General features: G+C 49.0%; 1 protein-coding gene across 2 annotated transcripts in view; it reads left to right on the top strand.

Annotated features, from left to right (window-relative positions):
• Window positions 1-19,184, top strand: part of LOC138251872 (long-chain-fatty-acid--CoA ligase ACSBG2-like) — a 327,149-nt gene that overhangs the window by 232,819 nt on the left and 75,146 nt on the right. For both annotated transcript variants that reach the window (XM_069205686.1, XM_069205687.1), the window contains one exon: window positions 213-416. In XM_069205686.1, coding sequence (XP_069061787.1) covers window positions 213-416 — 204 coding nt within the window. The remainder of the gene's footprint in view (window positions 1-212; window positions 417-19,184) is intronic.

Below are 19,184 nucleotides of genomic sequence, written 5' to 3' on the forward strand. Positions count from 1 at the left end.
CAAACTTACATACATGTAAAAATGGGGGTAACATGCCAGGCAAGATGGTACTTTCCTACACTACTGACATAAGAAGTTGCTGCATAGACTCATCTTTGCCACTGTCAGGGTTATCTGAAATGTCTGGATAAAACCAAACCTAATGCATTTGCAAAGGCAAATTATTTCTGCTACTTAATCTTCTAACCATCTTCTAAATCTCTCTATTGCAGTACTGGCTCTGGGTCCCTTGGGTTCTCGATGGCCGATCTGGGTCTTGACCGATGTGTCCTGCGTTACACAGGAGGTGCAATCACCCCGAAGGATACCTTGGAGTATTTCATGGGATTAAATCTTCCTCTTATCGAGATTTATGGCATGAGTGAGAGTTCTGGAAACCATACCGTATCTTTGACGCGCAACTACCGCATAACAAGGTCAGTGCTAACCTGTAACCAGCTTAACTTCTTTTGGCAGACATTTCAAAATCAGTGAGAAATTCTTAGGCATTATCTCATTGGTAGCCTCCTTTAACTGTAACAGGCAGGCTAGCATCATCATTCTGTACATCTTCTATTACAGTCTCACAGGTGACCTCCTCGCCACCCAACCAAGGCTTGACACTCGGGCGTAACACAGACCACTAGAGCCCCTGCGGCTTAGGGAGCCCCCATCCTCCAGGGACCCCCCCTTCTGCATAGAGGCCTAGAGATATCTGTGAGATGTAGGAGTCCCGGGTGCCCCTCATCACATATCACAGGGGGGCCCAACATTTTATGTCACTCCACTGTCTGCACTACTTTGTAATTTACACCCAACTTTTTCTGTTTTTTTCACTTGATTTTATTGTTACAGTAACAACCTATTCAGTTAAAACAGCTTAGATTCTCTTATTATGTAGTAGCAAATATGCCACAGTAAAGACTTGTGTGCATTAATAGCTAGCAAAGGATGCAACACACATGTAATATTATTTTTGCACTGTATCTATTTTTGTTGAAGGCATAGGTGCTAAATGATAAGGGGTATATCTATGAGAATTGTGCCGCAAGGTCGCGCAGTGGAGCAATGTAACTTACTGTGCTGAACTGCTTCACAGGAAAAAGGCAGGAATGTGTCATATTTAAGCAATACGGCGCAGTACTCTTCTTTCCACTGCTCTGGTGCTGTTTTGGCAGCCTAGCTCCAACGCAGGCAACCTTGCAGGAGTGCAAGGATGCTTGAGTTGCATTCAGTATTGTTTTTGTCCAGCAAGGGGCACCTTCCCCCACAAAAACAATCCCAGGAGGGTTTTTCATCTTCCTATGTGTGCTGCAGCACAGGAAAACAACTAGGATAAATAGTGATACCCCTGGGGAGGTGTAAGGTTTTGGCGCAACCCCAGGTTTACAAGGTCTTGTAAAACAGGAATGCGTCAAAATCCATGGCAGTTGTGCAGAAACACCCAACACAACGCCCATGGAATGCCTACCCAGGACAAAGTAACGAAGTGCAGCGACTTGCGCTGCGTCTCGCTACTCCAGATTTCTGAGGCCACTCAAAGCTGCTGCGTGTGCTGCAACTGTACTGCATGTGTGGGCAGCGACCACTCTTGCTGTCTGTGCTATTACTGGACTGCATCAATGTACAGCATGTGTGGGCAGCTTCTGCTGCTGCTGACTGTGCTGTAACTCTATTGTGTGTGTGGGCAGCGCCCGCTGCTGCTGCCCGTGCTGTAACTGTACTGCATGTGTGGGCAGCGTCTGCTGCCTGTGCTGTGACTGTACTGCATGTGTGGGCAGCATCCGCTGCTGCCGCTGTGCTAAAAGTGTACTGCATGTGTGGGCAGCTTGAGCCGATGCTGCTTGTGCTGTAACTGTACTGCATCACTGTATTGCATGTTTGTGCAGCTTCCACTGCTGCTGCCTGTGCTGTAACTGTACTGCATGTGTGGGCAGCATCCGCTGCTGCTGCTTGTGCTATAACTGTACTGCATGTGTGGGCAGCTTGAGCTGCTCCTGCTTGTGTTGTAACTGTACTGCACGTTTGCGCAGCTTCCACTGCTGCTGCCTGTGCTGTAACTGTACTGCATGTGTGGGCAGCATCCGCTGCTGATGCTGTGCTAAAACTGTACTGCATGTGTGGGATGCTTGAGCCGATGCTGCCTGTGCTTTAACTGTACTGCATAACTGTACTGGGCATTTGTGCAGTTTCCACTGCTGCTGCTTGTGCTGTAACTGTACTGAATATGCAGCATCTGCTGCTGCTGCCTGTGTTATAACTGTACTGCATTTGTAGCAGTGTCCGATGCTGCTGTCTGTGCTGTAACTGTACTGCATAACTGTCCTACATATTTGTGCAGCTTTCACTGCTGCTGTTTGTGCTGTAACTGTACTGTGTGTGTGGGCAGCGACTGCTGTTCCTGCCTGTGCTATAACTGTACTGCATGTATGAGCAGTGACTGCATCTGCTGCCCATGCTGTAACTCCACTGCAAGTGTGGACAGAGTCCTCTGCTGCCTGTGCTATAACTGTACTGCATGTGTGGGCAGCGATCACTTCTGCTGCCCATCCTGCAACTGTACTACATGTGTGGGCTGTGTTAGAAATGGAGTCTTTGGTTGGCAGTCAGGTTACCCCGTCCAAGCAAGGACCTCACTCTAGTTAGGGTAAAGGAGAATCACCCTCATTAACCCCCGCTCACCCTCTGGATAGCTTGGCATGAGCAGGCAGGCTTAACTTCAGAAAAATTGTGTAAAGTATTTGTACCAACACACACAGTAACTCAGTGAAAACACTACAAAATGACACAACACAGATTTAGAAGAATAGGTAGTATTTATCTAAACAAAACAAGACCACAACGACAAAAATCCAACATACACAAGTCAAGTTATGAATTTTCAATTAATAAGAGTCTTAAATTCTTTAGAAAACAGGGAGAATGTTGTTAGCGTACAAAAGTACCTGGTAGCGACAAAATAACACAGCACAGGCAAGTGTGCATCGGAAAACGCCAGCGATGTGTCGATTTCTCATTTGCAGGCAAAGCCGTGCATTGTTACCCCTCCAGTTGGGTCGGAGTGTGTTGTTTCTTCTCTCCCGCGATGCGTTGATCTGGATGCTGGAGGCTGGCCTCTATACAGTGTGCAAAACCAAGCACACTATGCGGGGGTCCAGGCAACCACACGTTGGTTTCCAGAGGTAAAAATTAGACCACCTAATGCTCCAATTTGTAAGGAAGCTGGTCGAGCAGTTAGGCTAATCCAGGAGATGTGCTAAGTATGTGCTGTACTCACAAATCCAATCATGCACCACAGACACTCAATGAATAACTCAAAACCAGAATTTACAAACATACTTCCGACTTTTATATACGTTTTAAGACCAAGATCTTTATAATACGTTAAGTACTTTTGAAGTTATGACTTTTTGAAGTTTTAGCAAAGTTAGTCTTTCTGTGCGTAATTAAGCACCATTGGAATCAATGCACAATCACCTTTAAAAATGCATTAAAAATCACACAGTTGAGTTACCAGTTTCTTCCCCTGCAGGGTGGCCAGAGTGGTCCGGCTTCCGGTTCCTGCAGGAGCAGCACTGGAGAGTTTCTAGGCACAGGTACAGGACCACCTGGAGGGGCCACTTGGAAAAGGAGCTAGTTTGCAGGTTTAAAGATGGTGCCTTGTGGTCCCCTTGGGCTGTTGAGGTCACAAGGAGTTGAGGACCTACGGGAATACAGCAGATCTCGTGATGCAAGGCCCAGGGAGGCCAGGTGCAGGGCATTTTGGAGGTCTTGGATGCTGTGCGTAACAGAGCCCACTGGAGCTGGAGGTGAGTCTCTTTGAGGGCGGCTTACAGGGCAATGGGGGCACTCTGGTCAGAGGTCCAAGGTGTTCCTGAAGTCCCTTGAATGGGGCTTCCTCCTGATCCTTTTTTAGCTCTGGGAGAGCTGGTTTTCTACTGCTCCGGCGTCAGCTGACCAGTACCAATGGTATTGCTGTAACTTGGCCACTAGAGGGCGTAATGCCACCAACTTGGCACAAATGCGGGTCATGTCTGGGTGGTCGTTGGTGTGTCGTCGGGTCCAGCAGTGACTTCTGGTCGAGGAGATATTAGCGCTTCAGTGAAGTGACCCTCACTGGTTTGTTGGTCCTTTTCAGGTTTCTTGATTTTCTTGAGTGGTGCCTCCACTCAGGAGGAAGATTTTGCCTCTTTGCGAAGCCTGGAGGTCCTCTGGGGTTTTTGAGGTCAGTCCAGTGGTCAGCTCATTCGCAGTGACAATTGTTGGGACTCTGGTGCAGCAAGCAGGGGTCTTGGTGCCTCTTCTGGTGCAGCAGGTCCTTGGTTCTCGTCCTGGCGGGTTCTTTGGTGCTGTCTTCTATCTTCCTGTTCAATCTAACTTCTTGGTCTAGGGGAGCCCACTAAATATGGAATTTAGTGGGCATTTTAGGGGGAACCTGGTAGTGTCCAATGGGACACTTACACTTTGGTGACTACACCCACTATAGTGACCACTTCTTGTGGGAAGGGTCACTTCCCTAAACCTGATTGGTTGTTTTCCTCCATTCCAAAATGGAGAAAAATGAGATAGAGGGCCCACTTTGCATGCAGGCCCTTAGGGGTGGTGCATGTTCAGTGAGACCACTCCTGCTACCCTTGGTCTGGTTTCCCGCCTTTGCTCCTGCCAAAATGGGGGCTTGCAAGGGGGGAAGCCCTCTGCTGCTAGCTAGGTTTGTATATTGGCCGTCTGGTGTGGCAGCTGGATGGAACCAGTCAGCAACTCTGCCAGTTAGGGATTGCTTTTGCAGAGGGCACCTCTAAGGTGTCCCCTGGGTACATTTAGGGTTAAATCCAACACTGGTACCAGTTTGGATGTATTATTCTGAGTTGCTTGATACCAAACAACCCAGGGTGCAGAGTAGTCATCATGTAGTTGGGAAGCTCGTGTTTGACCAGTGTCCAGTACATGCATGTAAAATGGCTGCTGTGTTCACTCACTGTGTCTTGGGTTTGTTAGGGACACAGTAGGGGCATATTGCTCATACAGATATGCCCTCACACATAATATGGTGCACCCTGCCTTAGGGCTGGGAGCCCTGCCAGAGGGGTGGCTTACCCATAATATATGCAGTGTGGGGTGGACAGGGCACATAGAGAGTGTGCCATGTTGAGTTTGCCTTTTTAGGTTTGCTCCAGTACACTCAGCCTGCAATGGCAGTGCTGGGTGTATCTGGGTGCAGGGCCCTTGGGGGTGGCACAATCAGTGCTGCTGCCCCCAGGGCTCTACTCTTATTATCTCTTTCCCTGGGTACTGGGGTAAAACATTTACTAGGGACTTATACTGGTACTTAAGAGTATATCCAAGTGGGCCAAGCATCACAACAGATTTAGGGAAAGAGCTCTGGCCCAGGGAACCTGGTTAGCAGGGTCCCTGGGTACAACCAACTTCTAGAACACATCTACATCAGGCAAAAAGTGGGGGCTAACCATGCATAAGGAGGCCTCCTCTCACACAAACCCCCCCCCCCCAAACGAAAGAGGATGAGACTATCCTTTCCATAGTGAGTCTTCATCTTCTAAGTGGAAGAACCTGCATTGGCATGGGCAGTCCCAGGTCTGAGTTCCACTTTAAAGTCCATTCCCTGTAGGGAGATGGACCGCCTAAGCAGTTTGGGACTTTCACCTTTCATTTGTTGTAGCCACATGAGAGGCCTGTGGTCGGTCTGAACTGTGAAGTGAGAGCCAAACAAGTATGGCCTCACCATTTTCAGGGCCCTAACCACAGCAAAGGCTTCCCTCTCTATGGCACTCCATTTTTGTTCCCTAGGGAGTAGCTTTTTGGTAATAAAAGCAACTGGCTTGTCATGTCCATCATCATTCCTTTTGGAGAGGACGGATCCTATTCCCAGCTCTGAAGCATCTGTCTGGACTATGAATTCCCTTGAGTAGTATGGGGCTTGTAGTACTGGAGCAGAGCATATTGCTTTTTTCAGTGTCAAAGGCCTCTTGACAACTCACTGTCCAGTTGATTTTATTGGGCATCTTTTTGGAGGTAAGCTCTGTAAGGGGGGGCAAATATTGTGCCATAATCCTTCACAAACCTCCTGTAATATCCAGTTAAGCCAAGGAATGCCCTGACGTGTATGGGTTGGAGGAGCTTCCCAAGCCAGAATAGTCTGAAACTTGGGTTGTAGAGATTGTACTTGGCCTCCACCAACCAGGTGGCCCAGGTACACAACTTTTCCCTTCCCTATCTGGCACTTTCTGGCCTTGATAGTGAGGCCTGCCTTTTGCAGGGCCTCAAGGACCTTTCCCAGGTGGATCAGGTGCTCTTGCCAGGTGGAACTATAGACAGCCATGTAATCTAAGTAAGCTGCACTAAAGGTTCCCAGCCCAGCAAGGACTTGGTTCACCAACCTTTGGCAGGTGGCAGGTGCATTTTTTAATCCAAAGGGCATAACAGTGAACTGATAATGCCCACTAGGAGTAGAAAATGCTGACTTCTCTATTGCTCCTGGGGTCAGGCCAATCTGCCAGTACCCTGATGTCAGATCAAAAGAACTCAGATATTTGGCTGCCCTAATCTGTCAATGAGCTCATCGGCTCTTGAAACTGTGTGTGCATCTGTCTTGGTTACTGAGTTGAGGCCCCCGTAGTCCACACAAAACCTAATGTTCGATGGCATCTGTCGCTGTAGATACGCATGTTCTGCAATAGCTCGCCATCTGGTGTTGGGCCGGAGTGTTACAAGTTGTTTTTCTTCGAAGAAGTCTTTCGAGTCACGGGACCGAGTGACTCCTCCTTTTGTCTCCATTGCGCATGGGCGTCGACTCCATCCTCGATTGTTTTTTTTCCGCCATCGGGTTCGGACGTGTTCCTGTCGCTCCGAGTTTCGGAACAGAAAAAATAGTTAATTTCGGAAGATTTTCGTCGGTATTGTTGCGTTCGGGATCGGCATACTTAGATTCAACACCGCATCGAAGATCGAAGAGCTCCGGTGCCCTTCGGGGTAGTTTTTTCGATCCTCCGTCGGGGCCTGGTCGGCCCGACCGCGTGCTGAAGAACGCCGATGGAACGGACCCCGTTCCGTTTCTGCCCCAAATGCCACAATAAATACCCCTACACAGACCAACACTTGGTCTGCAACCTGTGCCTGTCACCTGAGCACAGCGAAGACACCTGCGAGGCCTGTCGTGCGTTCCGGTCCCGAAAAACACTCCGAGACCGTCGAGCCAGAAGACTTCAAATGGCGTCCGCACCGACAGCCCGACGGGAGTTCGAGGAACAGGAAGAGGAAGGTACCTTCTCGATCCAAGACTCAGACTCCGAAGGATTCGACGATACACAAACCGTGAGTAAGACGTCGAAAACCACACAAAGAAACATTTACAAGGCCCAGGGGACGCCACTGCCACCAGGCCATGGCTCAACCCATAAAATCGGTGACCGACCGTCGGCACCGAAAAAGGCCCAAACAGTGCCGAGATCGTCCGACTCCGGTCGAGACACCGGCACGCAGCCTTCTCGGGACCGAGAAAGTGCTGGAGACAAGCCTCGACACCGAGATGCCGGTGTGGACACGGCTCGACGCCGAGACAGCGGCACCGAAACAGATCGACGCCGAGAGGTTTCGGCCCCGAAAAGGAAAAAAGTCACCTCGGAGCCGAAAAAACACGCAGACAAAGTTTCGACGCCGAAACAAACTGCAAGCAACCCAGCTTCAGGCTCTTATACAGAAGAGCACTCGCTAACCTCCCAAATGCAGAAGCATAGGTTTGAGGAAGAGCTACAAGCAACTGATGCGGACCATACGCAAAAGCGTATCTTCATTCAGCAGGGGACAGGAAAAATAAGCACCCTTCCCCCCATTAGGAGAAAGAGAAGGTTGGAGTTCCAGACGGAACAAGCACCACAACCAAAAGTGGTGAAAAGAGTTACACCACCACCCTCTCCTCCGCCCGTGATTAACGTTTCACCAGCACAAACGCCATCACACTCCCCAGCTCACACCACCATGAGCCAGGGTGACCAAGACCAGGACGCATGGGACCTATACGACGCCCCAGTGTCAGATAACAGCCCAGAGGCATACCCTACAAAACCATCTCCACCAGAAGACAGCACCGCGTACTCTCAGGTGGTGGCTAGAGCAGCACAATTTCACAACGTAAGCCTCCACTCAGAACAGGTCGAGGATGATTTCTTGTTCAACACACTCTCCTCCACCCACAGCTCCTACCAAAGCCTGCCTATGCTCCCTGGTATGCTCCGGCACGCAAAAGACATATTTAAGGACCCGGTCAAAAGTAGGGCAATCACACCAAGGGTGGAAAAAAAGTATAAGCCGCCTCCTACAGACCCGGCTTTCATCACAACACAGCTGCCACCAGACTCTGTTGTTGTAGGAGCAGCTAGGAAAAGGGCCAACTCTCACACATCTGGAGATGCACCACCCCCAGATAAAGAAAGCCGCAAGTTTGATGCAGCTGGTAAGAGAGTCGCAGCACAAGCTGCAAACCAGTGGCGCATCGCGAACTCCCAGGCACTACTTGCGCGCTATGACAGAGCCCACTGGGACGAGATGCAACATCTCATTGAACATCTGCCCAAAGACTTCCAAAATAGGGCAAAACAAGTGGTTGAGGAGGGACAGGCCATCTCCAACAACCAGATCCGCTCCTCCATGGACGCTGCAGATACAGCTGCACGGACAATTAATACATCTGTAACTATCAGAAGGCATGCATGGCTCCGAACGTCTGGATTTAAACCAGAGATTCAACAAGCAGTTCTCAATATGCCTTTTAATGAAAAAGAACTGTTCGGTCCAGAAGTGGACACAGCGATTGAGAAACTCAAAAAAGATACGGACACTGCCAAAGCCATGGGCGCACTCTACTCCCCGCAGAGCAGAGGGAATTACAGCTCATTCCGTAAAACGCCCTTTCGAGGGGGGTTTCGGGGTCAAAGCACACAAGCCAGCACCTCACAAGCCACACCGTCCAGTTACCAAGGACAGTATAGAGGAGGTTTTCGGGGACAATATAGAGGAGGGCAATTCCCTAGAAATAGAGGAAGATTCCAAAGCCCCAAAACCCCTACTACTAAACAGTGACTCACATGTCACTCACCCCCTCCACACAACACCAGTGGGGGGACGAATAGGTCATTATTACAGAGCATGGGAGAAAATCACTACAGACACTTGGGTTCTAGCAATTATCCAACATGGTTACTGCATAGAATTTCTACAGTTCCCTCCAAACATACCACCAAAAGCACAAAATTTAACAACACACCATTCCAATCTCCTAGAGATAGAAGTGCAGGCACTATTGCAAAAGAATGCAATCGAATTAGTGCCAAACACACAAATAAACACAGGAGTTTACTCACTGTACTTTCTGATACCAAAGAAGGACAAAACACTGAGACCAATCCTAGACCTCAGAGTAGTCAACACTTTCATCAAATCAGACCACTTCCACATGGTCACACTACAAGAAGTATTGCCATTGCTAAAGCTGCACGACTACATGGCAACTTTAGACCTCAAGGATGCTTATTTCCATATACCAATTCACCCATCGCACAGGAAATACCTAAGGTTTGTATTCAAAGGAATACATTACCAATTCAAGGTACTGCCTTTCGGATTAACAACCGCACCAAGAGTCTTTACCAAATGTCTAGCGGTAGTCGCTGCACACATCAGAAGGCAGCAAATACATGTGTTCCCATATCTAGACGACTGGCTAATCAAGGCCCATTCGTTAATAGAGTGCTCAAATCACACAAATCATATCATACAAACCCTCTTCAAACTAGGGTTCACCGTCAATTTCACAAAATCCAAAATTCGGCCACGCAAGGTACAACAATACCTGGGAGCCATAATAGACACATCAAAAGGAGTAGCCACTCCAAGTCCACAAAGAATTCAAAATTTCAACACCATCATACAACGCATGTATCCAACACAAAAGATACAAGCAAAGATGGTATTACAACTCCTAGGCATGATGTCATCATGCATAGCCATTGTCCCAAACGCAAGACTGCACATGAGGCCCTTACAACAATGCCTAGCATCACAGTGGTCTCAAGCACAGGGTCACCTTCTAGATCTGGTGTTAATAGACCGCCAAACTTACCTCTCGCTTCTGTGGTGGAACAACATAAATTTAAACAAGGGGCGGCCTTTCCAAGACCCAGTGCCACATTACGTAATAACAACAGATGCTTCCATGACAGGGTGGGGAGCACACCTCGATCAACACAGCATACAAGGACAATGGAACGTACATCAAACAAAACTGCATATCAATCACCTAGAACTTCTTGCAGTTTTTCAAGCACTAAAAGCTTTCCAACCAATAATAGTTCACAAATACATTCTCGTCAAAACAGACAACATGACAACAATGTATTATCTAAACAAGCAGGGAGGGACGCACTCCACGCAGTTAAGCATGTTAGCACAAAAAATTTGGCATTGGGCAATTCACAACCAAATTCGCCTAATTGCACAGTTTATACCAGGGATACAAAATCAACTCGCAGACAATCTCTCTCGAGATCACCAACAGGTCCACGAATGGGAAATTCACCCCCAAATACTGAACACTTATTTCAAACTCTGGGGAACACCTCAGATAGACTTGTTTGCGACAAGGGAGAACGCAAAATGCCAAAACTTCGCATCCAGATACCCACACAAACAATCCCAAGGCAATGCCCTATGGATGAACTGGTCAGGGATATTTGCTTACGCTTTTCCTCCTCTCCCTCTCCTTCCTTACCTGGTAAACAAACTCAGTCAAAGCAAACTCAAACTCATATTGATAGCACCAACTTGGGCAAGGCAACCCTGGTACACAACGCTGCTAGACCTATCAGTGGTACCCTGCATCAAATTGCCCAACAGGCCAGATCTGTTGACACAGCACAACCAAAAGATCAGACACCCAGATCCAGCATCGCTGAATCTAGCAATCTGGCTCCTGAAATCCTAGAATTCGGGCACTTACAACTTACCCAAGAATGTATGGAAGTCATAAAACAAGCAAGAAGGCCATCCACCAGGCACTGCTATGCAAGTAAATGGAAGAGGTTTGTTTGCTACTGCCATATTAATCAAATACAACCATTACACACAACTCCAGAACATGTAGTGGGTTACTTGCTTCACTTACAAAAATCTAACCTAGCTTTCTCTTCCATTAAGATTCCCCTTGCAGCAATATCTGCATACCTGCAGACTACCTATTCAACTTCCCTATATAAAATACCAGTCATTAAAGCATTCATGGAGGGCCTTAGGAGAATTATACCACCAAGAACACTACCTGTTCCTTCATGGAACCTAAATGTTGTCCTAACTAGACTTATGGGTCCACCTTTTGAACCCATGCACTCCTGCGACATACAGTTCCTAACCTGGAAGGTGGCATTTCTCATCGCCATTACTTCCCTGAGAAGAGTAAGCGAGATTCAGGCGTTTACTATACAGGAACCTTTTATACAACTACACAAAAATAAAGTCGTCCTAAGGACCAATCCTAAATTTTTGCCAAAGGTTATTTCACCGTTCCATCTAAATCAAACAGTGGAACTTCCGGTGTTCTTTCCACAGCCAGATACCGTAGCTGAAAGGGCACTACATACATTAGATGTCAAAAGAGCATTAATGTATTACATTGACAGAACAAAGAACATCAGAAAGACTAAACAACTCTTTATTGCATTTCAAAAACCTCATGCAGGAAACCCAATTTCAAAACAAGGTATAGCCAGATGGATAGTTAAATGCATCCAAATCTGCTACCTTAAAGCTAAACGACAGCTGCCCATTACACCAAGGGCACACTCAACCAGAAAGAAAGGTGCTACCATGGCCTTTCTAGGAAACATCCCAATGCAAGAAATATGTAAGGCAGCCACATGGTCTACGCCTCACACATTCACCAAGCACTACTGTGTAGACGTGTTATCCGCACAACAAGCCACAGTAGGTCAAGCTGTATTAAGGACATTATTTCAGACTACTTCCACTCCTATAGGCTGATCCACCGCTTTTGGGGAAATAACTGCTTACTAGTCTATTGCAGAACATGCGTATCTACAGCGACAGATGCCATCGAACTGAAAATGTCACTTACCCAGTGTACATCTGTTCGTGGCATCAGTCGCAGTAGATTCGCATGTGCCCACCCGCCTCCCCGGGAGCCTGTAGCAGTTTGGAAGTTACCTTCAATTATTTATATATGTATCATCTCAACCTTAAATAAGTGCATACTTAGTCACTCCATTGCATGGGCACTATTACTACAATTCAACTCCTACCTCACCCTCTGCGGGGAAAAACAATCGAGGATGGAGTCGACGCCCATGCGCAATGGAGACAAAAGGAGGAGTCACTCGGTCCCGTGACTCGAAAGACTTCTTCGAAGAAAAACAACTTGTAACACTCCGGCCCAACACCAGATGGCGAGCTATTGCAGAACATGCGAATCTACTGCGACTGATGCCACGAACAGATGTACACTGGGTAAGTGACATTTTCATTCCTTCTTGTCACCCTTGGAGTGAGGTTTGGGGACTAACACTACTGGGCTGGGCCAGGGGCTCTCTGAGGGTTCAATGACACACAAATCCATCATTTTCTTGACTCCAGTTTCTATGCTTTCTCTGACATGGTCAGACTGTCTGTAAATTGTGTTTTTGACAGGCAGGCTGTCACCAGTGTCCACATCATGGGTACACACACCAGTTTGTTTTCCCGGGGGTCAGAGAAAAAAGCCTGGCATACTGGTTGAGCGCTTTCCTGCAATCAGTCTGCTGTTGTCCTGAGAGGGTGTCTGACAAGATCACTCCATCCACAGAACCATCTTGAGGATTGCTGGAGAGGTTCACTCTCATCTTCTTGTCCCTCATCTGTGACCATGAGCATGGTCACATCAGCTCTGTCAAAGAAGGGCTTTAGGCAGTTGACATGGATGATCCTTTTGGGGTTTTTGCAGCTGCCCAGGTCCACTAGATAAGTGACCTCCTCTTGTTTTTCACGAATGGGATAGCGCCCAGACCATTTGTCCTTCAGGGCCCTTGACCCAACAGGCTCCAACACCCAAACTTTCTGTTCTGGTTGGAACTTCATCATTTAATCATACCAAAGCTTTTGAAGCTCTTCGCAGGCCTGAAGATTTTTGCTGGCTTTCTCCATGTACTCAGCCATTCTAGAATGTAGGCCAAGCACATAGTCCACAATGTCCTGTTTTGGCTCTTTGAGAGGTCTCTCCCAGCCTTCCCTTACAAGACTCAGTGGTCCCCTAACAGGGTGCCTAAACAAAAGTCAAAAGGGTGAAAAATCTACTCCCTTTTGTGGCACTTCTCTTTAGGCAAACAGCAGGCAAGGAAGTAGGATATCCCATCTCCTTCTGAGTTTTTCTGGGAGTCCTCCAATCATGCCTTTTAAGGTATTGTTGAACCTCTCTACCAGCTCATTGGTCTGTGGATGGTATGGGGTAGTGAATTTATAAGTCACTCCACATTCCTGCCAAATATGTTTCAAGTATGCAGATGTGAAGTTTGACCCCCTGTCTGATACTACCTCCTTAGGGAACCCCACCCTGGTGAAGACACCCAGGAGGGCTTTGGCCACTGCAGGTGCAGTGATGGTCCTAAGGCGAATAGCCTCAGAATACCTAGTGGCATGATCCACTACCACTAAAATGTATCTATGTCCTGATCCAGTTGGGAGGTCAGGGGGGCCAACAATGCCGACCACAGGCAGTGGAATTAAAGGGACCTTTAAGTGCCCACCTGCTTTGCCACTGGCTTGGCAGGAGGGTCAGGACTGGCAAATGCCCTTCAATTTTTGGGACATACCTGGCCAGTAGAATTGGTTAACCAACCTATTCCATGTCTTGTTCTGGCCCAGATGCCCTGCTAGGGAGGTGTCATGGGCTAAAGTGAGAAGGAAGTAACACACACATCAACATCAGGTAAAAAGTGGGGGCTAACCATCCTCTCACACCGGGCAGGTACCTGGGGTCCGGGCAGGCTTTGGATTGTTTTCCGAGCCCAGCAATGTTGCGTTTCAAATCCTGTTGCACGGTATCACAAAACCCCGCTGAGTGGGGTTTGCGTCGTTATTAGCCTCTGTTATCAGGTGTTGCGCATTGTTTCTCCAGCTGCGTTGCATCGATCTTCCAGCGGCGATACAGGTGGAGCGTTGATTTCAGCTGCGAAGCCGGCGGCACGTCGTTTATCAGCTGCGTCATAGAAGGTGCATCAAAAATTTCCCCACATGGCGGTCTGTGCTGGATTTTCAGTCATTGTCTGCCAGCTTTACCTTTCAAGGGCCCAGGAACTAGATAGGGCACCACTTGGCAGAGCAGGACTCTCAGCAGATAGTCCAGGTGCTGGCGGGGGAAGTCTTTGATGGCCCTGAGACTTCAACAACAGGAGGCAAGCTCAGTTCAAGCCCTTGAAGAGTCTTCACAAGCAGGAATGGTCAACAAAGTCCAGTCTTTGTCCCCTTTGCAGGCAGATGCAGCAACTGCAGGATAGCTACACAAAGCACAGTCACAGGCAGGGCAGCACTTCTCCTCAGCTCTTCAGCTCTTCTCCTTGGCAGAGGTTCCTCTTGATTCCAGAAGTGATCTAATTTTCAGGGGTTTTATGGTGTTCTTTTTATACACCTTTCTGCCTTTGAAGTAGGCCTACTTCAAAGGAAAGTCTCTCTTGTTTGTGAGTTCCTGTCTTGCCCAGGCCAGGCCCCAGACACACACCAGGGGGTCAGAGACTGCATTGTGTGAGGACAAGCACAGCCCTTTCAGGTGTGAGTCACCACTCCTCTCCTCCCTCCTAGCACAGATGGCTCATCAGGATATGCAGGATACACCCCAGCTCCCTTTGTGTCACTGTCTAGTGTGAAGTGCAACCAGTCCAACTGTCAAACTGACCCAGACAGGGAATCCACAAACAGACAGAGGTGGTCATTCTGACCCTGGCGGTCTTTGACCGCCAGGGCGGAGGACCGCGGGAGCACCGCCGACAGGCCGGCGGTGCTCCAATGGGGATTCCGACCGCGGCGGTAAAGCCGCGGTCGGACCGGCACCACTGGCGGGGTCCCGCCAGTGTACCGCCGCCCCATTGAATCCTCCGCGGCGGCGCAGCTTGCTGCACCGCCGCGGGGATTCCGACCCCCCCTACCGCCATCCAGATCCCGGCGGTCGGACCGCCGAGATCCGGATGGCGGTAGGGGGGGTTGCGGGGCCCCTGGGGGCCCCTGCAGTGCCCATGCCACTGGCATGGGCATTGCAGGGGCCCCCGTAAGAGGGCCCCTACATGTATTTCACTGTCTGCTGCGCAGACAGTGAAATACGCGACGGGTGCAACTGCACCCGTCGCACAGCTTCCACTCCGCCGGCTCGATTCCGAGCCGGCTTCATCGTGGAAGCCTCTTTCCCGCTGGGCTGGCTGGCGGTCTGAAGGCGACCGCCCGCCAGCCCAGCGGGAAAGTCAGAATTACCGCCGCGGTCTTTCGACCGCGGAACGGTAACCTGACGGCGGGACTTTGGCGGGCGGCCTCCGCCGCCCGCCAAGGTCAGAATGAGGGCCAGAGTCACAGAATGTTTCAAGAAAGAAATGCCTACTTTCTAAAAGTGGCATTTTCAAACACACAATCTCAAAACCAACTTCACTAAAAGATGTATTTTTAAATTGTTAGTTCTGAGACCCCAAACTCCATATGTCTATCTGCTCCCAAAGGGAATCTACGCTTTAATCATATTTAAAGGCAGCACCCTTGTTAACCTATGAGAGATTTAGGCCTTGCAACAATGAAACAGATTTTAGCAGTATTTCACTGTCAGGACATATAAAACACATTAGTATATGTCCTACCTTAAACATACACTGCACCCTGCCCATGGGGCTACCCAGTGCCTCCCTTGGGGGTGTCATACATGTAAGAAAAGGGAAGGTTTAGGCCTGGCAAGTGGGTACACTTGCCAGTTTGAACTGGCAGTTAAAACTGCACTCACAGACACTGCTGTGGCAGGTCTGAGACATGATTACAGGGCTACTAAGGTGGGTGGCACAACCAGTGCGGCAGGCCAACTAGTAGCATTCGATTTACAGGCCCTGGGTACCTCTGGTGCACTATACTAGGGACTTACTAGTAAATCAAATATGCCAATCATGGATAAACCCATCAACAAGACCATTTACACAGAGAGCATATTCACTTTAGTACTGGTTAGCAGTGGTAGAGTGCCCAGAGTCCTAAAGCCAACAAAAACAGGTCAGAAAAAATAGTAGGAAGGAGGAAAAAAGATTGGAGATGACCCTGCAAAAGGGAAAAAGTCCAACAGGCTGCATCAGCTGCCCATTATGTAACTGTACTGCAAGTGTGGGCAGCGTTCATTGTTGCTTTCTGTGCTATAACTGTACTGCATGTGCGGGTGATGACCGCTGCTGCTGCCTGCACTGTAACTGTACTGCATGTGGGCAGCAGCTGCTGCTGCTGCCTAGGGAGTAACTGTACTGCATGTGTGGACAGCTTCCAATGCTGCTGATTCTGCTGTAACTGTACTGCTTGTGTGGACAGCTTCCAATGCTGCTGCTTCTGCTGTAACTGTACTGCTTGTGTGAGCAGCGACCGCTGCTGCTGCCTGCACTGTAACTGTACTGCATGTGAGCAGCAGCTGCTGCCTATGGAGTAACTATACTGCATGTGTGGACAGCTTCCAATGCTGCTGATTCTGCTGTAACTGTACTGCTTGTGTGGACAGCTTCCAATGCTGCTGCTTCTGCTGTAACTGTACTGCTTGTGTGGGCAGCGACCGCTGCTGCTGCCTGCACTGTAACTGTACTGCATGTGGGCAGCAGCTGCTGCTGCTGCCTTGGGAGTAACTGTACTGCATGTGTGGACAGCTTCCAATGCTGCTGATTCTGCTGTAACTGTACTGCTTGTGTGGACAGCTTCCAATGCTGCTGCTTCTGCTGTAACTGTACTGCTTGTGTGGGCAGCGACCGCTGCTGCTGCCTGCACTGTAACTGTGCTGCATGTGAGCAGCAGCTGCTGCCTATGGAGTAACTGTACTGCATGTGTGGACAGCTTCCAATGCTGCTGCTTCTGCTGTAACTGTACTGCTTGTGTGGGCAGCGACAGCTGCTGCTGCCCGTCCTATAACTTTACTGCATGTTTGGGCAACAAGCACTTCTGCTGCCCATGCTGTAACTGTACTGCATGTGTGGGAAGCATCAGCCACTGCTGTCTGTACTGTAACTGTACTGTTTGTGTGGGCAGAGTCCGCTGATGATGTCTGTGCTGTAACTGTAATGCTTATGCGGGCAGCGTCTGCTGCCCGTGCTTTAACTGTACTGCATGTGTGGGCAGAGATCACTGCTGCTGTCTGTGCTGTAACTGCACTGCATAAATGTACAGCATGTGTGGGCATCTTCAGCTGCTGCTGCTTGTGCTGTAACCGTACTCCGTGTGTGGGCAGTGACTGCTTCTGCTGCCTGTGCTATAACTGTACTGCGTGTGTGGGCAGTGACTGCTTCTTCTGCCTGTGCTATAACTGTAATGCATGTGTGGACAGCATCCGCTGCTACTGCTTGTGCTAAAACTGTACTGCATGTGTAGAAGTGTCCACTGCTGCTATCTGTGGTGTAACTGTACCACATAACTGTACTGCATGTTTGCACAGCTTTCATTACTGCTGCTTGTGCTGTAACTGTACTGCGTGTGTGGACAGTGACTGCTTCTGCTGCCTGTGTTATAACTGTACTGCATGCGTGGACAGCATCCGCTGCTACTGCTTGTGCTAAAACTGTACTGCATAGGCAGCGACAGCATCTGCTGCCCATGCTGTAACTCCACTGCATGTGTGGGCAGTTTCTGCTGATGCTGTCTATTCTGTAACTGTACTGCATGTGTGGGCGATGTCTGCTGCTGCTGCCGGTGCTGTAAGTGTACTCCATGTGTGGGCAACGACTGCTGCCTGTGGTCTAACTTTACTACTTGTGTGGTCAGCGACCTCTCCTGCTGCATATGGAGTAACTGTACTGCATGTATGAACAGCTTCCACTGCTGCTGCTTGTGCAGTAACTGTACTGCTTGTGTGGGCAGTGACCACTGCTGCTGCCTTTGCTATAACTGTACTGCATGTGTGGGCAGTGCCCGCTGCTGCTGCCCATGCTGTAACTGTATTGCATGTGTGGGAAGCTTCTGATCTGCTGCCCATGCTGTAACTGAACTGCATGTGTGGCAGTGACTGCTGCTGCATGTGCTGTAATGGTACTGCATGTGTGGGCAGCTTCTGCCCGTGCTGTAACTGTGCTGCATGCTGGGTCAGCGACCGGTGCTGCTGCCTGTGCTTAACTGTACTGCATGTGGGCCCATGTTGTAAGTGTGGAATCTCACAGTACTGTTCAAAGCTGTGAGCTTCCCAGAGCTATGCCTCAATTGCTGGTCTAACCCAAGTTTTTATTGGAATCCTGACCCCAATTATGTGTTTTATTATATTGGAGGCCAACGATCAGCATGGAAAAGGAAGACTGGATTGGCTGCTCTGGCAAGGATCTTGGAAACTTTCAGTTTGCTTGTGTGCAACATCCCTATGTGTTTTAACAATAAAGGAAGCATCTGTTATATCTTAGCCAGGAGGAGCCCTGGCAGCATTCTCCCTATTTCTTCCAGTTCAAGCTTCCTCTTCAGCATATTCAATGCCACAGGCATGATAACAAAGACAGTGTACTGTGCTGTCACCCCTGGTCCCATCACCAATCCCCTCTCTGGTAAAAGACAGTCTGATCGTTGTACTTTCACTTGCTGCCCAATACAGCCTGGCTTGATATAATAAGTGCCTTCACCATGAAATGGTGGCCTGGTAGCATAGTGTGTTTTATGGCACCAGCAGACGTCCATGTTGTCAATTAATACTGCGCTGAGCACAGTTAGGGCACAGACTTACCCCGTATGGACACTGAAGATGGACTCAGGCGAGAGTGGCCCTTCAGCCAAAAGCAAAATGATGCCCCTTCATCGCTGCAGAACGTGGTGAAGGTCCCCTGCCACCCACTCCATGTGTCAGACATTCATAGGGATTGGGCTGCATGTGGCCTCCTGAAGGGTGGTCCCACCTGCCCCACAGAAGCCTGTGTTACATCCCTGAGCCCACCTTTAACAACAAATCAGGTGGCCTTCGAGAGTGG

This window comes from Pleurodeles waltl, chromosome 1_2 (genome assembly GCF_031143425.1).
Source record: "Pleurodeles waltl isolate 20211129_DDA chromosome 1_2, aPleWal1.hap1.20221129, whole genome shotgun sequence".
NCBI lineage: Eukaryota > Metazoa > Chordata > Amphibia > Caudata > Salamandridae > Pleurodeles > Pleurodeles waltl.